The 23,705-nt window shown below is 41.7% G+C and overlaps 1 protein-coding gene across 2 annotated transcripts in view; it reads left to right on the top strand.

Moving 5' to 3' along the window:
- Positions 1-23,705, top strand: part of RNF24 (ring finger protein 24) — a 101,913-nt gene that overhangs the window by 67,239 nt on the left and 10,969 nt on the right. Inside the window, exons 3-5 of one of the 2 annotated variants that reach the window (XM_074196064.1) lie at positions 114-8,799; positions 15,383-15,425; positions 17,826-17,867. In XM_074196064.1, coding sequence (XP_074052165.1) covers positions 8,657-8,799; positions 15,383-15,425; positions 17,826-17,867 — 228 coding nt within the window. In that variant the 5' untranslated portion in view covers positions 114-8,656. The remainder of the gene's footprint in view (positions 1-113; positions 8,800-15,382; positions 15,426-17,825; positions 17,868-23,705) is intronic. The other variant, XM_074196068.1, reaches the window with a different exon arrangement.

Below are 23,705 nucleotides of genomic sequence, written 5' to 3'. Positions count from 1 at the left end.
TTTCTCTGTTTTGGGGGCATTTTGAATATTTGTGATTGAGTTGTTTAATAAAATTTTGGTATCTTCGAGTAGGGTATAATTAAAGTATTTCCTGTTTTTTCCTCAAAATTCAGAGGCACAGTTGAGATGACAGAACACAAACCTAGACATCAGAAGAGGATTTGGGGATCAACCAAGCTAAATTGGTGGTTGTGGACAGGTCGTCTTTACCACCCATATGTCAGATGAGGAAGTTGTAATAAATGATTTCTCTGAGCTTTCTAGTCAGTCTTTCTAGTTGTTTACTCTGCCTTAATCCCAAATAGGATTTTTAAAAATGTTTTAGAAATAAACTTTGTGATATGGGTTTTGTTTTCAAACTCAGCCCTTTTCCCCCTGTTCTTCTCCTCCTCACTTGCCTGCCCTCCCCCCCACAAACCTCCACCCTAAGCCTCAGTCAATGACTCCTTCCCCAGACCACTATTTCGTGAGTCAAGGTCCAGACTTCTCTTCACCAGAAAGAATCCCCAGAAGTCTTTTACTCTTCATTCTGCTCCAGACAGTTGTGGCTCAATGGTCCCCCCTTTCAGTTCCCTCTACTGGGGTGTCTCCATCACTAGACCAGTTCCTTGAGGGCAGGGATTTTTGCTTCCTCAAAACATCACCTTCCTGATGTCATTAGACAAAACAACAGTAATATTCTCAGAAACTTAGTAAATGCTTCGTGAATTCTTTATCTGTCTGTCTTATTTAGAGAAAGAACACACATTTCTCATTCTTTCTTCATCATCATATAAGGAAAAAAACTACAAACTTCCCAGGCTTCAATTTTTAGAAGTCCAATGAATTCCTATTTCTCCCCCCCTCAGTCATCCCCCTCCATCTTTTCATTACTGCGTCTTACATTCATGGCCAATTATTCTGACTTTCTTGTTCACATATATAATTTGTTATTTCTTCTATCAGAAAAGAAATCATAAAAATGATTCTTTAGTTCTTTTTATCCCTTTTAAAAAAATTTTATTTTAAGGCAATGGGGTTAAGTGACTTGCCTAAGGTCACACAGCTAGGCAAGTATTAAGTGTCTAAGACTGGATTTGAACTCAGGTCCTCCTGACTTATCTACTGCACCACCTAGCTGCACCCCTTTTTCTCCCTTTTAATAAGGTCCTATAAATTGTGTGTTGGTACAACTTGACTTATTTTTCTCCTAATCTTTTTTACATTTCTTTTAAAAATATTTTTAAATTTTTGGAGGGATACCACAATTTTCAAATCTGTATTCTCTTCCTCCCATCTCCCCTTCCCTTCTCCCCTGAGTAAACAAAAAAACAAAACCCACTGCAAAAAATTTATACTTAATCAAAATAATTCCCAAACTGACCGACAGATTTATCAGATACTGCTGTACTGCCCTAGGACATGGAAATGACATGAAAGAAAAATGAAATCAGAAATAACATTTGGATTGCTATAAGCTCACACATGCAGTTTTAAGAGTATCAATGATGATATTTAAGATGTCTCAGAAGAAGGTAGCTACCAAAGAATTTATTTTTAAAAAAATCACCAGATGACATGGATGGTTGGTTAAGGGCCCAAACTGGTATCAGAACAACCTGGATTCCAGTGTGACCTCAGCCCCTACTGACTGCATGGCCTGGCTGAATCAATTAAATCTCCATTTCCCAAGCTATTCTCTAAGAAAAGCTACAGAATGGTGTGGATATGTATGTCATATCAATGAAAGCATAGGTTCAGATCAAAATAAGAATGCCGTGAAAAAAACTATTCAAGTACACCAATAATTACTGACCCATGTGTCAGCTTTCTTTTATTTATGTGTACTTGTATGTAAAAATGTTTACATTTTCTGTACCTATAAATATAACTGTATATGTGTGCAGTTATGAACTTGACAAAAATCTAGTAAATATGAATAGTTCTATATACAGTGAGCAGAAAATAAAATTATGGACCTCCTTATATATAAGTGTGTGTAATTGATTTGTCTTACTAGTTCCAAAGCTATCCTGCTTATCTGTATTTCTCTTAGAACATCTTTCTTTTCATTTTTATGAAAAAATTTTTATGCTCTTAATCATTATTTTCTTTATTGATCATTATCATTAGCTTCCTTCTTCTTACCCCCCCCTCCAAAATTCATTTTTCATTTCATCCTCCCTCCAAAAAAATACTTTTTTAACTAAGAAGCATAGTCAGGGTCAACAGAACATGTTATCATATGCCCACTTTCTCACTTTTTCAGAAATCTTTGAGGATGTTCTGCACATATATCAAGTATAGGTGAAAATATAGGAAGTTAAACAAGTCAAACTTCCACAAATAATTTTCATCTTTCCATCTTTACAGTTATATAATTGATTGAAAGGTACAGAAAAATATAAGATCCCACAGGGATTGACTATTTAAAGGTATTTGACTCAGCAGCTCATGCCAGATTTTTTGACAGAATTTAACAAATCATAAAAGTGATAAATAATTTTGCTCAATCCTCAGATTTTTAACATGGAAGAGTACTCCATAGCCCAGCCCCCCAGTTGGGTGCACTAGTGTTTGCAAGGGATGCCAAGCTAATTATATTAAGACCTACAGCTCTGTGGAACTTTTTAAGATGCACAATGGATTGTAGAGTTTGACTCTAGAAAAAAAAATCACACAGTTCATGATGTGATCTGCAGTTGAATGGTCAACCCAAGGACCAATTTCCCTTTTCCTGGTCAGACACAACTTAAGACCAGAGCTGGATAGGAGAGAGATAGCAGGCTAGAGAATCAGAAGCCCAGGTGACCCAAAGCTCAGGGCAGAGACAGTGAAGAGAGAGCAGCAACTTAGCACAGTGACAGCTGAGACCTGGGTGTGTCCTAAAAGATGATGTCCAAAAATGGGGGATGAGAAAAAAATAGGAAACTGGCCCTTTATCTGGAACAAGGAATGGATGGTCCTCATGTCATAGCATGCACACTCCTCTCCTTTCTGCTATTCTGTTATCAATAAACTGTATGTGAGAATGTATTTTGTACATTCAGAAGAAAGAAGCAAAAAGGTATAATGGATAAAGCAGCTGGCCCTGGAGGCAGGAGTACTGAATTCTAATACAGCCTCAAGTCCTTATTATAGCTGTGTGACCCTGGGCAAGTCACTTTACCCTGTTTGCCTCAGTTCCTCATCTGTAAAATGACCTGGAGAAGGAAATGGCAAACCACTCCAGGATCTTTGCCCCAAATGGGGTCAGGAAGAGTTGGACATAACCAAAATGACTCAAAAGCAACAAACTTTGTGGAAGGTTTATTTTGTAGGAAAGTGTATGTTGTGTCAATAATGTTTTAAAATTAATGGAATCTAAATGAACTCCATGTGCAGCATTCTCTTGCTATACTGGTGTAAATAACCTTGTCTCGTGTAGTTTAGCCCTTCTGTGGGTCAGGCTCCTCTTCTACCAACACCATGCAGGGAGCCAAAATAAACAAAGCTGAGCCATGGACAAACTGAAAGCCAAACTACTCACTGCTGCAGGAAATTTTCTGTTACCAGGGCTGCTTACAGAATGGAATTCTTTAATAAATCACATCTTCTGTTTCATACAGCTAACAAATAAACATTATATGAACGACCAATTGTAAAGAATCAGCACTAAATTAGAATTATAGTGATGATAATTGCCTTGATGATTGAATAAGGTGTTCAAGATTATCATATGAATATTAATTATCACTGTACTTTGTAAGCCAAGTAAGCATTCTGGCTGACAGAATGCTATTATAGAAAAACAGTTTCAAAATATAGACTGCGTGGTTAAACCATATGAGTTAACGTGATAGTAAAGATATCACAAAGACATACATAGCTCTTGCAACCTAGTTTATAGTTGCTGAGTCAAACAGCCACATTTCTAGCTCTAAATCATAATGACCTAATCTAGATACTTGATTGGAGCTCCATGTTTCTGTCCTATGTGGCCCTTCAACAGGGAGGATCAACACCCACCTATGCCTTCTTATGCAGTAGGATTCTTGCTTGTGTCTTCTCATCCCATATATCTTTAAGGTTTGAATTTCATTTTTTCAAAGAATACAATATCAAGGAGGTATTACCATGACATGCATCTGAATTGCATTTAAATGAGGGGGGGCTGTGCTAAGTCACCAGTCTCACTTTCTCCTCCAGAGCCATCTGGGTCCAGTGGCCAGATATGATTCAGGACAACTGGAGATGGCCCTGGATGTGAGGTTGTCAGGGTGAAGTGACTTGCCCAGGGTCACACAGCTAGTCAGAGTCAAGTATCTGAGGCTGGATTCGAATCACCTTCCTCCTGACTACTAGTCCAGTGTTCTATTCACTGCACTACCTGGCTGCCCATACATCTTTAACAGGGAATCCACTTCACATGCCAGGTATCTTTAACTTTAATAATATAATATTAATGTTGTCCAGAATTTTGTTGACCCTTAGTAATGATTTCATTGTATATATTGTTCTTTTTCATTCTATATTACTTTATCTGTTAGCCATATATTTATCCTAGGCTATGGTTGTAAGGTAAGAGTCATTTGTTGGAGACTCTGGTCCTGGGGAGCACAATGCCTGGGGCCCTGGTTCTGGAGAGGAATGGTCTGTTGAGTGAGTCAATGGTACCACATTATGTCCTGAATATCCAAGGTTGATTTGAGAAATACAGGGAAAGGGAGAGGGAGACCTGGAGGTTTGAGAATCTGTTGGTCATCGAACAGAAATCTCAAGTGAATATTTCTAGTTGGTCAAAAAACTATTATTCTTTTTATGCTTTGTTCCTTTTTAAAAGAAGTGTTTTATTGGTGATTTTCTTACACAGCTGTCATTTGCAAATGTCTCCCTCCTCCACAGAACACCTTTTAACAAAAAGTGATAATTTTTAAAGGCCTAGCAGATTGACGATCCCTAGCCATCTACCCTTCTTGCTTCTCCATCTCCACTTCGCCCATAGTGACCTGCTTCTGTCTTCTCAGGTTCCTTCTGATCTGAACACTGATCAGCGCTCTACATCAGTGGAGTCTTTTTTCCCCCTTTGCATGATTGTAGTCAGTGTGGTCACCAACATGACTTGGGTCTATTCACATCAAGGAGATGCATCCCTCGGGCCTCCCCCCACCCCCACCCCCCGTGCTGGTTCTCCTCCGTCTTCCTTTTAAGGACTCTGGTCAGCAGGGTCTTTGTTCCTCTCCAGGCTTTTCTGAACTTAGTCAAGTAGAAGGTATTTATTAAGTAACTACTGTGTGTTGGTTTGAACAGCTGGGTAGTGTGGCAGACACCCTGGGGACTCTTACTGAGCTCAAGCCCAGCCTCAGACACTCCTAGCTGTGCAACCCTGGGCAAGTCACTGACCTTGCCTGACTCAGTTTCCTCATCTATAAAATGAGCTGGAGGAGGAAATTGCAAGAAACCCCCAATGAGGCCAGAGTCAGACACGATTGAAATGATTAAGCGACATCAAAGTCCCAGGCACTGTACCAAGTGCTGGAGAGACAAGAGGAAAAGCTTCTGGTCCTTCATCTGACATGCCATTTCTTCATCATAATGCCCTCTCCGGTAGGGTTGGACAAGGGTTTCCAGAATCACAAATGTTAGGTCTAGAAGAGACCTTAGAATAATCTTCTTATTGCCCATTTTACAGATAGGGAAATTGAAGCCTAAGACGTTTCCAGAGATCACACTTGATCAGTGGTACTGGTGGAACTAGAATCCAAGTCATGTTTTTCTACTCAACTCCATTTATGACTCTGAGGAAGACTGTGACTTGCCTATTGAGTGGCCAAGCTGGACTTCGGCCCAGACCCACTGACTCGAAGCCTGGGGTTCTTTCCACATAAGCCACAATACCTTCTACTCCTTCCTTTGTTCTTCCTAGACTATTAACCAGTTCATAGCTGACTCAAGCTTAACAGTTTTGAAAATGATAAAAAAATGTTTTATTAAGCACCATCTGTTTAAGGGAGGAAATCATTTCACCATTAAACAGAGGGAATGGTTTAAAACTTAGTCATGGCTGGTTCAGAAGCCTGGGAGACTAGTAAAACCAGTCATGAAAGTTGAGAATGCGCTGGGTCATTTTATATGGCCATCATTTTCTGGTGTTGGCTCGATGGGTGAGAGGGACCTGTTAAAATTGCTTCCCAGCTTTCTCTCCCAGCTTTCTCATGCAGATCTGAGGGTAGGAAGCTAAAGCAAAGGGGAAATACTGTATTTGAGGAGAAATTTGTCCAAACAAAGCCAAGACTGGGGGGGGGGGGGAGAAAAAGAGTGTTTGGGTTGTCATTTTGTTCAAGTTTTCTTGCTTCAAGTTTGCTTCCAGTTTTAAAAGGGGAAATACCATGGGTGGAAGTTGATCTCTGACCAGCAATTCTCTGATACAGGCAGTTCTTGAGATCCTGGTATACAGGATGGGAAATTAGAAATGAGTAATTAAAGTATTTCTTTCTGGCAGCAAGGTGTGCAGTGAAGAAAGCATTGTCTACAGTGAGCATGACAACACCTAGGTGTGATCTTGGGAACCAGGGAGGATGGCAGTGCCCTTGACAGATAACGAGTTCAGTTTTGAACTTGAAGCTTTAAGTTGTTTGTGAAGATTCACTTCCAAATGTCCTGTAGGCTGGGATTTGTGAAACTGGAATTAGAGGAGATGTTAGAGCTCGACAAAAAAAAAAAAACCCTAAGACTCATCTGCATAGAGATGATGGTTAAGAAACATGAGAGCTGCTCACCAAGCAAAATAATAGTAAGAGATGATGAGAGGGCAGCTAGGTGGCACAGTGGATAGAGTACCAGCCTTGGAGTCAGGAGTACCTGGGTTTAAATTCGACCTCAGACACTTAGTAATAATTACCTAGCTGTGTGGCCTTGGGCAAGCTACTTGACTCCATTTGCCTTGCAAAACCTAAAAAATGAGAGAGAGAGAGAGAGAGAGAGAGAGAGAGAGAGAGAGAGAGAGAGATGATGAGAGAGGAGAGACCCAGGTCAGAGCCTTGGGGCTACTCACAGTGGTTGTTCCCCGAATGAAGATCCCACAGAGGACACTTAGAAGAAGAGGTCCGAGAGATAGAAGGAGAACTAGGACATAACCGCAACCACAAAACCTAGAGAAAAGAGAGAATAAAGGAAAAGAGGTGATTGATAATGTGAGAGACACCAGAGAGGTCTCAAAGGATTAGGATTGAGAAAAAACTATTAGAGTTGGCAATTAAGAGGTCACCTGTACCTTTGAAGAGAACAGATTAAGCTGAATGATGAGGTTATAGAGAATATATATAGAAAAACCTGAGAAGCAAAGTGGAGGCACCTGTGATAGATGACTGTCTCAAGATTAGCACTGAAAAGGATGAAAAATATAGGAAGATGAAGTTAGTGAGGAGGATAGGGTCCAGTGAGGTTTTGTAAAGATGGAGAGGGGAGACATGGATATGTTTGTAGACAGCAAGGAAAAACCCAGTAGTTGAGGAGAAACTGAAGATTATTAAGGAAGATGAGAGAAGGGGCGAGTTCCTGGAGAAACCAAGTGAATAGGATCATTTGTGTTTATAGAATGACTTGCCTTGGCAAGAAGAAGAAAGAAATCTTCAGGTGAAAAGAGTTGAAGGAAGATTTGGGGGCAAAAGGCATTTAAGTGATGTGAGATGAAGAGGAGGGATGGTTTTAATTTTTTCAGTAAAATGTGAGGCAAGGTCCTCAGCTGCAAGCATAAAGGGAAAGGATGCTCTCAGAAGTTTGAGAAGGGCTGAAGAGGTTTGGAAGAGCCACGATGGTGAGTGGGAAAATGAATCAATTAGGAATGTGCAAAAAGATTGCCTTGCTTCAGTGAGGGCCTTGTTGAAATGTTGCAGATTTGTAGTGGATCCAGTAAGCATTGTTGCCAGCTCCATTCAGGAGCAAAGTAGTAAAAGCAAAAACAGCAGATGGTGGGAGAAGTCCAGGGTTTGAGGTTTGGCAAGAAAGATAAGGGAGCAAGGAACTTGAGTCCTAAGAATGGTGTTGAGATGAACTGGTTTGCAAAAGAGGAGGAGCGTATAGCCACTGCCCAGGATGTTGTCCTGGGAAAGAACACAGGGTAGAGGGAGTGGAGGTCACCAGAAGAATGAAGAACATGAGTAGGGGTCATAAGGTGGAGGGGAAAATAGAAAGATAAAAGTTTATGATCAGATAAAGGAATTTCAGAGATCACAAACTTGAAAGGAGCACTTGGCAACATCGAGGGTATGCCCATCACTATGTATAGCCAAGGTGGACATGAGGAGTAGGTCATGGGAAAGAAGTAATTTGAAGAACTGAGAAGTTCATCATTTATTTAGCCATTCATTCATTTATTGTAAGCTATCAGAAAAGACCAAAAAACTTCTAGAGAGAAGATAAATTTGTGAATAATCCTTCCTATTTATTTGCTCTCCATGTCATTCTCTTTTCCTGGTTGACTCTAATCTACTCCCACCCTTCTTCTCTAGCCCCTCTTCTGAAAAAAAAATCTAGCCTAGAATTTTGAGGTTATTGATCTGTAAATACAGCAGTCTCTAAAAAGGTGGTAACTGATGATCAGTCTTTTGCTTTCCTGTCTTCTTTAATCTTCCTTACAAAGATAATCTAATGAGATTTTCCCCGCTTCCCTTCATTTTTCTTTTTCTACAGCATATCCATGAGCTCTGATTTCCAGTCTTACAATTTCAGAATGCCTAACATCGGGTTCCAGAATCTGCCTCTCAACATATACATTGTGGTTTTTGGCACTGCGATTTTTGTCTTCATACTTAGTTTACTCTTCTGTTGCTACTTAATCAGGTAAATCAACTTTGTGCTTCCTTTCTATGTCATTTCAGCCTATTTTAAGCAATAAAATAGATAAAAGTAAATACATTTTCAGAATTGATATTTGATCACCCATATATATGACTTTTTTCCATCTAGCAATTCAGTTATATAAGGATTAGATAGTCTTTTTTTATAGTTTTCCTGGTAGATATGGGTAGATCCATTCCCACAGGTTTCGAATTTCCTCCAATCTTCATATGATCATCAAGAATTATACAGAATCACTGTTCAGGAATGTAGGATATTGTCAAAAATGAAGAACTCTGATACTATACAGTACACTTCAAAAATCAAGTTTCTCTTCCCTAAAACATTTAAGGTTTTTATTTCTCACTTGACAGGTTGATCTTTTTCAGTAGATCTCTTTCCAGTCATAAGCAATTAGATGTCACGTGTACATTGGTCTTTCTGCAGCACCAGCTACAAATTAGTTATGTCTAGTTTTGATGACCTGGCTTAAAATAAAAAAAATCTAAGAGTAAGAATATATGACACTTTTATAAAGCATGATGAGTGAAAAGAACTTTTTATGTTAGAAGTGGAAATGAGTCACATGGTATTAAACAACTATATAATTAATATTGTAATATGTTTAATTATAGTTTGGAGTGAAAAAAAATCATTGTACAAATTGTTTTTATAATAACGTATTCTAACAGTTCTCAGAGCCAATCAATTCTTCCTAATGGTTCAAAACCAAAGAATACAATCTGGACTTTTTTGTAACAGTGATTTCATATGATATAGCTATGCTGTGTGTAGTGAGTTATTTGCTCTTCTATGAAGTTCTAATGCACCTAAGCCCCCTCTCTAAATGAATATTTAGACCTTGGCCATAGCTCTAACTATGTTGTATTTTCCAAAGTTAACTGTAGCTGTGCCAAGAGAAGATCCTCTGTTTTAAAACCTATTTTTTAGTAGAACCCTTGTTTTCCCAGGCTTCTTTCGTACAGTTCACAAATTGGTTGCAATTGAGTTTATTGAAAAGTGTTTCTGAAATCTGTGTAACACATAGAAGTTGTAAACCCCCACATGGGCAAGGCCTCAAGTCAATTTGGTTACCAAAAGTACAGATGACATGAAGCTGGAAGGGATGACAATACACTAGATGATAGGTTCAGGCTCCAATAACATCTTGACAGGCTAGACCATTGGCCTGAATCTAATAATATGAAGTGTATCAGGGATAGGAATAAACTCAGGTTTCAAAAATCTACTTCATAAGTACAAGCTGGGGGAGGCAAGGGAAGAAATCAGCTTGAAAATGATTGGCAGGTTCTGGCCCCTCGTTCTGGAATAATCCATGCAAGCATGATCTTAATGAACCCGGCAATATGTTGTCTTAATTTTCTCCAGCTTTACCAGCAAACAAATGCTTTGAACAAACAAAGGCATTGGATGGTAGGAGTAATCTCAGATTAGGGTTTAGCAAGGTCTGATCAGTGACAGGAGAAGGAAAGAAGGACCTGAGGGCTCAGATAGGGAAGGGAGAGAAAAGAGCTGAGGAGCAGAGGGAGGGGAGGTCAGCAGAACAGGATCAGGTGTCATCAAGAAAAAGATGGAAGGAGGGGCAGCTAGGTGGCGCAGTGGATAGAGCACCTGCCCTGGAGTCAAGAGTACCTGGGTTCAAATCCAGCCTCAGACACTTGATAATTACCTAGCTATGTGACCTTGGGCAAGCCACTTAACCCCATTGCCTTGCAAAGAAACTAAAAAAAAAAATAGATCTTCCTTACCCTGTTTGCCTTGCAAAAAACTAAAAAAAAAAAAAAAAAGAAAAGAAAAAGAAAAGATGGAAGGAGAGGCAATGGAGTGTCATGTAGGAGCACCAGGCAAGCCCTTGGATCAGGACCATCATGTTTCTGGGGGGGATAATGCCTAAAAAATGGAAGCAATAGGAAGGGGCTGCTTAGGGGAAAATTCCTGGCAGAGTGGCTTGGAGTTTCTACTACAGATAATGGGAGTGAGGAGCAGCAAGATGAGTGGTAAATAGAGCAGGAAGACATATCTCCCCGAGTTCAAATCTGGACTCAGATTCTAGCTGGGGGACCTTGGGCACCTAATCCTGTTTGCCTCAATTTCCTCATCTGCCAAATGAACTAGAGAAGGAAATGGCCAACCACTCCAATAGCTTCACCAGGAAAACCTCTCAGATGGGGTCACAAGGAATTAGATACGCCAAACAACTGAATAAGAACATATTCGGGGAGGAGGGCTAGGAAGTGGAGGAGAGGATTATATGATCAGGCATTTATTTGTATGCTTTAGGAAAATCAATTTGTCTTTTCAGAGGATAGATTTGGAGTTGGGAAAGACTCGAGACAGGAGCCTAGAACAGTGATTCATCAAGAGGAGATAAGGGCCTGAAGTCCTCAGCTCTCCCTTTTGTAGCCAGCCTCCTAGTAAAAACTGGCCATACTTCCTCACCTCCCCTTCCATTTACTCTCTGCAGTCCAGCTTCCTTCCTTAACTGCTGAAGCTTTTCCTTTCAAGGTCACCAATGATCTTCTCACTACTAGCTCCAGCTGCCGTCTCTTAGTCTTCTTGATGTCTCTGCAACATCTGAGGCTCTTGGCCATTCCCTTCTTCATATTCTCTCCCCTTTGCTGGATCATCAGCTTTCTCCTTCCTGGTCCTCTACTTTATAATTTCCCCCCAAGTCTATCTCATCACCTTCTTCTCCACAGCTCTAGTCCCTCATCAGCTGGGTGATCTTGAGCAAGTCACTTATCCTGATTGCCTCACATCCAGGACCACCTTCAGTTGTCCTGATACATATCTGGCCACTGGATCCAGGTGACTCCAGAGGAGAAAGTGAGGCTGGGGACTCAGCACAGCCCCCCCCTCCAATCCAATTCATATGCTTGTCATGGCATCACCTCCCTGATGTCACGATCTTCTTCGAGAATGAAGGACCAACAACAGTCCATCATCTCACCAGAGTAACTCCCAGACATCCCAGACTCATGATGGCCAAAACCAGTATTAGGTTTTCTCCTCACTACCGGTTCTGGAGCGGGAAGGACTTACAACATAAGGATTCATTATGGGGACTAGGAACATTTATCTTGGAAAAGAGAAGGAAGACTCGGGGAGTCAGATTGCTGTCTTCGAGAATTTGAAGAGCTTTCTATTTGTTTCACTTCCGAGGAGCAGGAGACTTCACTGTAAAGAGGCAAAAATAGGCCAACTTGCTGACAATTAGACCAGAACAGAAAGGGATGGGGCTTCCTGGAGGGGGCATGGCCTCCTTGACTTCAAAGAAAGAATCGATGATACTTGTTGGAAACGTTCTAGTGGAGAGTTTATCTTCGGATGTGGTTTGGATCAGATGGTTTCTGAGATCCTTCCAGCTCCAAAATTCTGTAATTTTGTGATCATTTAAATAGAACGGCTTTCAGGACCACTAGAGTCAAGAAGAAATAGATATTATAAATGGCATTTGGTAGATTATAGGCAATTTGCCAGTTTAATGCTTAAAACCAAAGCTATTAATAGAAATGATAGAATAAATTTCACATGAAGCATAAGGAAAAGGAAACAATTATTAAGTGAGGCTTAGGAGAATAAAGTATTTCATTTCACTCCAAAATGTATAAGGGCCCAGTATAGGCTGTTGATTATTTTAAAAACCCACTAAGTCCTTAATCTTATTAAAGGAGTGGAAAAATCCTAATAACATCTCTCAGTCTCTTCTGTGTAAATTCTTGAAAGCATGGATTTATGCAATGGCATTGTACTTCATGGAATAATGTATTTTAATGAGCCAACAAAGGAAAAAGAGAAGCAAATAATTTTATTTCATTTACTATGAAAACAAAAGCAAAGGAATAAAATCTGATTGTCAACAGGGATAATTTTTTCATTATACAAAGCTAACACATTACATATGTAGGTTAGCTAATATTTTGAATTTTCAATTATGGAATTTGTTTATTCCTTTTTAGCTTTTCAAATTCTAAATTTAGAAGAAAAATAACTTGGTCTGGAGAACTAAAATGTAATATCTCAGTTTTAATGGAATACAAAACATTTTAGTTGTCTATTAAGGAATATATGAATGTTAAGGTAAATTTTGTGGTTTCATATTCATATTTTTCGTGATTAGAAAAATTGTGTTTCAATTTATGGGCAATAAAAAATTATATGAAATCTTCAGGCTAGAACCAAGCTATTTTTTATTTGGTGGTATGTAAGCCATTATCTAGAGGCCACTATTAGATTTTTTAAAATGTTATTATATGAAGAATTATGTTCTGGAAATAAATATGGCTTGCCATAGAATTATATGATGATGGCTGCTCAGCTAGCAGTTTAATTATCAGTCTTCTGTCCATGAGACTGGCAGTTTTATTCATTTCTGTATCACTTTTGGCATGTAATAAATGAAAATAACTTTGGGTAATAGTTCTGCTATTACTGACTACACAAACATTGACTATTTGCTTTTAAATCAATTCCTTGAGCTTTAAGAGAGTTTTGGAGAGGCCGAAAAGCTGGAGACTCAGACTCATGGAGCTTTGCTTTGAGTCCCAGCCCTGCTACCTAGTGTCCTCTTCTCTAAGGTGGGTGGGCCTGGACTGCCTCAGAGCTCTCTTCCAGGGCTCAGTCTGTGACTCCTGAGATCAATGTGCTTTCAGAAATTTCACAACCCTGAGAGATCCAGATTTAGAAGAGAAAAAAAGTGTAATGCTGGCAGGCTACAGTCAGTTCATTCAACAACTTTCATAAAGATGTCACTTGTTAAAAAGGCAGGTGTGAACAGATCCCTCTGGGGGAAGCTCCCTTCAGTAAGTTCATTGAGCTCATGATTAGAGATGCTGCATTTTTAGATTGGAGTTCTTGCCACCAGTTTTATAATAATCCTGGGGAGGGAGTGACAATTCAATCTATCAAAAGTTTTTTGCCTCTTTTTTTTCACTTTTATAGCTTATTCCCTTAACATCTGAGATAAATCATAGCAGTTTACAAACTTTTAAAAATATGAAATATTTTTCTTTTTTAAAACTTAGTAGTATATTGTGCAAAAGGTTCAGTTTTAACTAAAAACTTACATAGGAAGTTTATATATATTTGGCTTGTCATTAACCATAAAATATAAGGTGTACTTAGAATAAAATGTATCCAGGGCAAAAGTTAAGTTCAGGGTTTTGGGGTTTGTTAGTTTATTTGCCATTTTCCTCAGGAAAAACACTGTGTGTGAAAAAATTTTAATTTACATTAAAATTTGTTCATCATTATTAAACTGTTAGGTGCATTTCATTTTCTCCCACCATAAAAGCATTTCCTAATATGCTTGTTGAGGTGAGAGGGTGATGTAATTCAAATGAAGTCAGTGCTAGGTACTGAACATGCTATGTCATGGGAGTCTATAAAAAATGAAAACCAAATGGACCCATTAAAGAATGATAATTTGGATGACAAAAGAATTCTTCGTCTTATAAAACAATCTCTTTCAATAGTACATCACTAGAAGGAATCTTGGAGGCCATTTAGTTCAACAGCTTCACTTAGCAAATAAGGAAGGAGAAGTCATTTGCATCAGTCATACAGCTAATAAAGAAGAGGATGATGCACATTTATGCACTATGAAGGCTTACAACGAAATTTCCTCACAGTAATCCTGTGAAGCTTGTCCCTGGTACACCTACTACACCCCCTAAGGAAATGGAGGGGCACCCCAAAGGAGCGACTAGAACTCTGGTCTCTCTTAGTTCTTGTTACTTTGGGGCTCAATCCCAATGTAGAGAAATCCAAGGGACACAGAGAAATTCTGCATTGTACCTCTGGGTCCAGTAGGTCTGAAAGGCCTGGACACCAAACACCTGGAGTCAGTGGGGTTGAAATCAGTGGGGAAAGCTTCCTAGACTGGGGTCCAGAAGGATACTGAAGGTACTGAATGGAGTGAGTGTTCTGTGGGCAAACAACTCTCCCTTTTGGCTAAAGTACATTGTGGGGGTAATATGAAGTAAAGGGGGGGGGGGGAATAGTCTTTAGAAAGGTATTTGAACTTTAATCAGGAATCCATAGTAAGCCAATGAAGATTACATCTCTACCACAATGAACAGTCCCAATTTTTTCCTGTTGTATAGGAAGAACCACCAGTGGGTGTGCCCTTCCCCTTGGCCCTCTTTGTGTGTGGCCCTCCCACGCCCAGCATCCTGGAGGAGAGACCTGGTTTCTCCCATTGCTTATATGAACTAAAATTACTGGAGTAATACATCCAGGGAGATAGAGGCCTCCCAGGCCTCACCATCTGCCTTGCTTGCTACTCTGTCCAAAGGTCCTCTGGCCTTCTAATCACCTGTCATTATGCCCTCCAGTCCCCAGGCTTGGCCATCTGACCCCAGGGCTTCCAAAGGGCTCCTCAGTCTCTCCATTGGTCCTGCAGCTGAAGTCTGTTATTTGTCTTGTCTTCTCCAATTAGATGAAAGCAGGAACTATCTTAATTTGTCAATTTTTTCCCCCCAAAATTAACCCAGTTCTTGGTTTGCTCTTTTGTGATTTGAGATATGGGATCTCACCTTCTTCCTATTCTTTTCTATTTTTTTAGGCTAAGACACCAGGCCCACAAAGAATTTTATGCCTACAAACAGGTGAGATAATAAAAGGAGTTTGTCTCTTTTCTTCCATTTGGTTTCTTTGCTGAAAAAGAGAATCCATACTCTGAACTGCTGCTTGGGAATTGTACAAAGTCATAAGGCTTCTTTCTTCTAGTGCTTAGCATGGAGACCAAGGCCACCTAGGAGCTGGGTACCTTGGAAAGCCTGTCAATTAATCCTTTTCTAATTTTAGCAATGAAATTTTAGGCTGTTATGAATTAATATATCCAGATCAAGTTTTTTACTTAGAACTTTGAAGCTTCAGAAAACTAAGAGCCCAATGTAGAGCCCATGGCAATGGAGAGCCCAATGGCAGGAAACAGACCACAGCTTGGTTTTAAAAAAAGTTGTTGGGCCAGTTGGAGTGAGTTTTCTTTTCTGTTATATGTAAGGAATCTGTTGTTCCTACATTTAATTTTTCATTTGCCATTTGTAGATGCTCCATAAATTTGAATTGAACAATAAAAATATTCATTTCAAGCAGATGCATATATGAAACGAGAATAGTTAAATGTAGAAAGAGTTTGGACCAGGGGTGGCTAGGTGACGCAGTGGATAGAGCACCGGCCCTGGAGTCAGGAGTACCTGAGTTCAAATCCAACCTCAGACACTTAATAATTACCTAGCTGTGTGGCCCACTGCCTTGCAAAAACTAAAAAAAAAAAAAATTGGACTGAAAACAGGAGGAGCTGAAGAAAGTATGAATAAATGAATAAGCTACTTACTGAAAGCTGTTAAATTAAATTTAAATGGGTACATTTTAGCTCTAACCTAATTTAACTGAATGATTTATAAAGGCAACAACAATTTCATTTGTTATAGTATTTAATGATCCTTGAATGAAGTAAACTGCTTCTTCATACTCTTTCTAATTTTTGATCACCCTCAAATCCAATGCATATGTATCAGTGTCTGCCTAAGAATCCTTTTGACATTATTTTCAAGGAAGTCTATGTGAATGCTGCGTATATTGCTTTAAGTTTGGGGCATCCAAAAGTGAATTGACTCCTGTATTTGGATGTTTGCATTTTCTGATTTAGTGTGCAGATATCCACACCATAAAGAGTTGTTGGGCATCCCATTAAGGAAAACAGGGCACAGGATGCTAGCTGGAGTTACTGAATGTGGACTCTGGTTTGCACTGATCAGAGTCCCTCTCCTAGCTTTTCTGTCTAGAGTTAAAACAGACTAGACTTTAAATGGAAATTTTGAGGGTATCATTCAATAAACCATCACTTTGACTTTGATTTCGGTGTTGCATCTCATGCTAAGATTGACTGTCATCTCAGACACTACACCCACTTATCAGCCTGTGCTCTGCTTGCCTGGGAAGTAACCTAGCAAAGAGTTCAACAGAGACCTGAAAGTGATGCCCCGTCCCAATGAGCCCTTAGTCCAGTACATCCGACAGTTCTCAATTTTCTGGCTCAGTAGTGATTGCCAAATTTGGCCAAGTAAGCCCCCAAAAGTACTTTTAACTGTTAGCAACAGTCTCCCATTCCTTGAAACAATCTTAAAGGTTCTTCAAAAATAACAGTTTTAAGTTACTATTTTTCTTATCTTAAATATGAATGGTAAAAAAGGTTGACAAAGGGAAGAAACATCAGTAACAGAATTGTATTATTTAGCATTGGTTGTCCCTTAACTTTAGCGAGTAACTCACCCCAAACATCATGTTCTGATGTTGGAACATTCCCACGCCAGCCCCCAGTGGGCGGGCTCAGCTAGAAAGTGAAACTGGACCCTGTGTTCAGGCAGAAAGAAAAGCTTCCTCCAGAGGGGAAAGGAAACTTTTCTTTGAGGGAGTGAGATTAGTAACAGTGTTGGAAAGGCAGAGAATGGAAATATGTGAGGATTATTTTTTTAACGTCACTTACCCTAAAAGTCATTTTGCTTCTTTGGTGGGAACAGGGAAGAGATCTGTCTCTGTTCTAGAAGTTTTATTCTTAAACATGACTTCCTTGCTTTTCTATTTTAAATTGAAATGTAATTCCTATAACATCAGGAAGATGTCTTTCCTGAAAATACTTTGCCAGGGTGGGGGGGGGGCTGCTTCTTAAAGTTGGAAGAGATTTCATCATTCTGATATGCATTTTAAATGTTGTCTCTTTTTTTCATATCCTCCAGTAAAGAGAAACATTTAAATATTTAGATTAATTTTTAATCAAAGCATAAAATTGTCTTGGGAGTGGTCACTGAGCATAATTCATAAAATGATTAATTAAAATATTATGTGAGTTCATTCCATACAAAAAAAAGTGATAAGCATTAAACTTCCAAGGGAATGATCTACTTGTGCAGAAGGAAAGCTGCTAAAACCTTTGTAAATAGAATAACAACAAATTCTGAGGACACGAACAGGTCAGCATAAAAACTTAAGCTTTTATTTTTCAGGTTATATTAAAAGAAAAAGTAAAAGAATTGAATTTACATGAGGTGAGTAGTGAATCTTATGTGGTAGTTAACCACACACATTATTGTTTTAAACAGACCCCTGTTCTGGAAGCATGAATGGCATTTCTTAATAGACTTCATGCAGGTGGGGCCTGGGACTTGTCTCTGAGAAAGCCAGACAGTTTGGGGGAGGTGGAGTTGAAGGCCAGAGCTGAACTCAACTATTTTCTCTCATGTGGAGGTTTGGTAGGGATTCCTTTGGGTGGTTTGGCCTCCGGCTGCTTGTGAGCAAAGACCAGTGGTGGGGCTGGAGGACCAGAACAAGGCATGACCTTGATGAACCAAGCCGAGCTGGCCCACCAGGGGCCCCTCGGGCTGACCTTAGGAGCCTCACCCGCCAAACACCAACTACATTCAGGAATGCTTGTCACTCCTGTACCGGCCATCAGCTTTAAATCCTTGGTTAGCTAATAGATAGTGTGATGATAGACTCAACTAACACTTCATATGTTCACCACAATACTTGTCATGGCAGAGATTTTTCTCTGTGCTTACTGTAACAAAGACCTTTTAAAAAATGGTCCTGGGGCAGGTAGGTGGTGCAGGAGGAACTGAGTTCAAATCCAGCCTCAGACACTTATTCCCTAGCCATGTGACCTTGGGCAAGTCACTTAATCCCATTGTCTTAAATAAAAAGAAATGGCTCTGGCCTTCCGCGCAAATATAGAGCAGGCCATAGGCCCAGGACAGTAGAGCCGAAAGTGCCTACAGAATCCATCTGAGGTGTTTTTATGGGGAAGACCAAGGTCAGCCCTCTGGCAGAGGAGGCCCCAGGGATGTGGACAAGGAGAGGTGAGTGGGAACCCACATCAGGCCCAAGACAGGAGACGGCAGGTCAGGTGTGAGGGCTGGGGTGATAGGACTCTGGAGGCTGGCCTCTAATGTGCGTGCATGAAGGACAAATGGGCAACCTGAGGGTTGGGAAGGCTCTCAAGGCCAACTGGCCCTGCCAGAACCTCTTCTAGGATGGGGAGGTGAGGGGCTCAAACCTGGGCCTCTTCCATCCCTTTGGCAGTTGTACAGAAAGCTTAGTGAGGGGGAAGATGAACTAGGAGATTGTTACAATAGGCCAGGGAGGGAGCATGAGGGAGGGCCGGGTGGAGGGGAAGGGGGCTGAAGGGGTGCAAACAAGATCTGGCAACTGAGGGCTCTATGGGCTAAGGGAAGGGCCATCTAGAAGCCCAGGTATTGGGTTGGGGCTTTTTCAAGATAGCTATTTATTATACAATTTTTACTACAACTTCCTATTTGTAAGAGTGTCTGGGTTTCTCCCCCTCCTCCACATAACCCATAACCACAGAGATATCTTCACCTAACTTAATGGGTGCTAGAAAAATACAAAATTAGGTGAAAGAAGTAGTTAATAATGGTAATGCAGTTTTATAAATCAGGCAGTCAGCCAGTGACATTAGAGTGAGTTCTGTGACTTTTTTTTGGGGGGGGGGGGGTTGGGTTTTAAATGTCTTATTATAAAGTGGTCTTATTATCTAGGAGATGCTTTTAGCTAATAAAGTTTGGGGGTTTGTTTTAGGGGGTATGGGTCAGACCTGTGATGTCATTGTGGGGGAGGGGACTTTCCATTTTAGCAGAGATTACTAATCTTTTGTAATTTATAGCTTTAGAGAGATTTCAGGTACATTGAGAGGTGAAGCTGACCAGCATCACATAGCCAGTAAGTGTTAGAATCAGGATTTGAACCCAGGTCTTCCTGAGTCATCTAAACTAAATTCTTTGAAACTTTGGCTCTTTTACCCAGTCTTTTCTAACAGAGCTCTTTCAGGTGGGAGTGTCCCACCAATCTGCTGAATTCTAACCTTTCCAAACCCCAGAGCCTGTGTCTGATAAGCTATCTGGCCTATCTGATATGCCTCTTTAATGGTGGTGAGTTAGAGGTTGGCATTTCAGACTTGGGTGGTATCAGTGTTGAGTTCATCAGGCAAAGAAAGAGTCTTGTTTCTTCCTGCAACCCCCTCCTGCTTTCAGCACTTTCTGGGGGATCACCTGCTGACCCCACTTTCCTCCACCCTCCCGAGGCTGCTGGCCCATCTGGGACTCAGAACTTGAGAAGGCCCTCGCTTCAGTCTTCTCCCAGGTCAGTGAGGGCACCTCGCCTTGACTTGGCTCCATCCTCCTCGGATTGCTCGTGGCCAAGCCTTGTCCCAAGTGTTTTTCTTTGTACATTCCTGTAGCTTAACCAAACAAGGCCTGTGCTCAGCACCCTGTGGTGGATGAACGCTTCCTGACTGAGCAAAATGGTTATGTGTTGAATGTTGTTTTAATATTGATACTGAAACCAGGAGGCAGCTGAGGTGCCATCCTGTGGGAAGCCTCGGGTGACTTGGGCCAGGCCAGCCGGGCAGCCTTGACTCCTTCTGGCTCAGGAGCCTGGACCAAGGCTAGACCATGGCAGTCTTCAGGGGGTTCGTCTGTGACCTCCTGGTGAGTCAAGGGACCCAGCTATGGCCCGGTTTTCATCATTTTTCACCAAGTTTTGCTCCCAGTTGCTCTTCAGTGTCTAATTAAAGAGATGGTTGGTGATCACCCAGAAGGGAAGCAGTGATGCCAGAGTGCAACTTGGCTCCAAGAAGAGTTCATGGCACATGACCTTGGAATTACTACGCTTAATGCTGTGGATTATCTAAATCTCAACAAAAGTTTGGATCAAGGATCTAATGCTTTTCTTTAGGAGATGGAAAACCATGGATCCAAGATACAATACAGTTAGGCAGAGGGTGTCTTGAGAACACCAGTGTGGGGAGAGGACTGGGGTCCATCATGGGTGAGGGTTGGGGGAAGGGCCTGGGTGGGTCAGCCTGAAGGAAAAGAAGTGGGGGACGTGAGAGCTGCCCCAAGCATTGGAGGAGAACCCAGGTTTGCCCTTGCTCTCCCATCGCACCTGCCTGTAGCCATCTAAGCTCAACGTGTCCATCATCTTTTTCCCTGGTGCCTCCTCCTCCTCCATTCCCCATTACTGTAGAGGACACCACCATCCTGCCAGGGCCCCGGACCCCCACACTCCTCACTAGCTCTCTCCCCCCCATTTCCAAGATGTTACTAAGGCCAACTGATCTAAACAGGGCACCATCTCTCAAATATGCCCCCTCCCTCCTCTCACATGCCCCCCCACCGTCAGACCCTCCGTGCCCCAGCCTAGAGGGTTCAATAGTCTGATGGGCCTATCTCCTTCCAGTCTGTCCTCCCTTCAAGGCTTCACAGTGCTCGAGGGGGCTTTTCTAAAGCACAGGCTTCATCATGTCACATACCCTCCCAATAAATTCCAGTAGCCCCTGTGGCCTCCAGGATCAACTACAAAATTCCCTTTATAGCTCAGCCCCCTCCTATCTTTCATTCTTCTGACATCTTCCTCCCCACCTGGGGACACCCCGCCCCAGGACTTTAATGCTCTCCCTTTCCCCTCCATCTACTGAGTTACTAAAATCCCATCTTCTATAGGAAGCCCCTCCTTCTGTTAATTCTTTCCCATTTATTTCTATAGCTTGCTTTGTATAGTTTGTTTCCATGTTGTCTCCACCACTGAACTGTGAGCTCCTCGAGGGAAGGGCAGGTTTAGGGATGTTTTGTACCCCTTTACTTAACCCAGCACCCATCAGAGGTATCGATTGATTAGCCCTAGAGAACCGACCCAGAAGGAATGGGTAGAAGTCTTCCCAAAAGGGTAGTTTCAACTTGATGTCAGAAAAGCTTTGCTCTAGACCTGAGAGGCCAGATGTCCACTCATCAGGTATGATGGAGTGGGGATTCCTTCATGTCTGCCTGAGGCCACCTGGAATGGACCCCCAACGTGCATAGGGGATATCATGGAAGTGAAGAAGACCATTTAGGAAAAACAGTGGGAGATGCAGAAGAATGCATAAAGGATTGCAAGAAGCTGTTGCCTGGGATCATGTGAAGTCTGTGTGCATACTCTAAAGAACTGTAGAAAAGAGAAAAGGAAGGCAGCGTGTCATGGAAGAGGAGCTGGCCTCAAAACTGGGGGACTCGACTTCAAGCCCAAGCCAGCTGGTGGCCCCTGTCCCTGGGGCAGTGGAGCAGAGCTCCCGAGGCTGGCAGAGGGTGGCACCAGCAACGAGCTTCGAGAGGAAAGAGGAAAGCTGGCATGGATTCGAAGCTCTTGCAGTTGGTAGACCCTTTGACAGCATGGTCGTTGGAACATCAGCATTGCCCGGGGATGGAATCACAAATCCTGGGACTGGTCCTGGGTGAAAGAAACCCACTTGGATCAGCAGGGTCAGGGTTGTCACTCAGAGAATTACCAAATTCTGATCCAAAATTATTTAATCCTTTTCAAGGGGAGGATCAGTTTGGGAATAAAAACTGTGAGTGAATAAGCAGTATTTTCATTCAAACCTTGGACCTTGTGATACAGCCGAAAGTGGACTGAAGCTGGAGTCAAAGTCCCTGACTCCCTGACCCCGACTCTTTTGGACAAGGGACTTCCTTTCTGTTCCTTTGCTCCCTTAGCCGGCCAGCCCCTTTCAGCTCACCAATATGCTCCTGTGACCCCATCACCTCAGCAGTTATGTCTGAAACCACAGGACCAAAGTTGTAAAGGCTTTAGGGCCAGGAACCTCCCCCCATGATTATGGGGGAGCCTAGAAGTCCCTCTACATTTGAGAGGCTTGAGCATTGGGGCAGGGGGCAGGTGAAGAGCCCCCATCTTGGGGGGGAGTATGCTTAGAGTAATGGTGGATTCATTCTGATGTTTGGCGACTACACACCTCAACAGCCTCATCAAAACAGGGTTCACCACCACTGTCATCCAGCCTATGAGAAGGGCTGTTTGCTTATGTGAAATAACGGAACGAACAAAATGTGGGTTTTATCTTAGGGCCTGTTTCCATGTTTGTGATCCCCCCCACTCATATACACACACAGGTACACACATGTGTGAGCACCCATACACACATGCATGCATGTACCAACACACACATACACACTGACACACATGGACATACATGCACACACCTATACTCATATACATGCATACACAAGCATATGGACACACACCGACACACATGGACACACATACACAAGCCCACATACATATATATCCATGCACACACCGACACATGTATGCATGTGTGCGCATACACACCGACTGGTACACATGCACCATCCATCTCTACAGGTTCAGTGGAGGCAGGCTGGAAAGGCTCAGGCCCTGCCTGTGACCCATCCTGGCTTTGACCTGCAGAGAAAAGGCCAACCTGCACAGAGGGGAGGAAGTTCCTTATCTGGGAGTTTTCTAGATCAATGAAGTCCTAGATTCAGTCCCAGGCCCATTGATATAATAAAGAATTAGAAACTCTTTTTCTCCCTTTCTTTTCAGTTGGAAAGGGTTCATTTATAAATCATGTCCCCAAAGAGCAGGAAAATCTCAAGTTAGAGAACGTTATGCTCCTACCCCAGAAACTTAAAATCCTGTTGGGGAACAAACATGTCAACAGCCTATCTGGGGCACAGCCAAGGGCTGGAGAAGCCACCAGGTGGATGCTTAGATTAGAAGCTGGAGGGCTTTGAGCTCATTCTCTGCCTCCAGCCACTTGCATATGATCCTTATTCTAGAACTGGAAAGGTCTCCAGGACCATCTAATCCAGTACCTCTGAGGCTTTTGGAAGGCAGATGATTTATCCAAAGTCATACAGGTCAGGAAGAGGCAGAGGGAGCATTTGAACTCAGTTCCTCTGATTCTGAAGGCAGCTACCGTCTGCATTGAGGGTATGTCCAAATAGTGACAGTGCCTAAGATGGTTCAAGATGTATAAGGATAATGTCATTCCTTGTGTCTGATGTGAGCCA

The sequence above is a fragment of the Macrotis lagotis genome, chromosome 1, assembly GCF_037893015.1.
Source record: "Macrotis lagotis isolate mMagLag1 chromosome 1, bilby.v1.9.chrom.fasta, whole genome shotgun sequence".
In the NCBI taxonomy this organism is placed as follows: Eukaryota; Metazoa; Chordata; class Mammalia; order Peramelemorphia; family Peramelidae; genus Macrotis; species Macrotis lagotis.
This window is presented reverse-complemented; position numbering and strand designations above follow the sequence as displayed.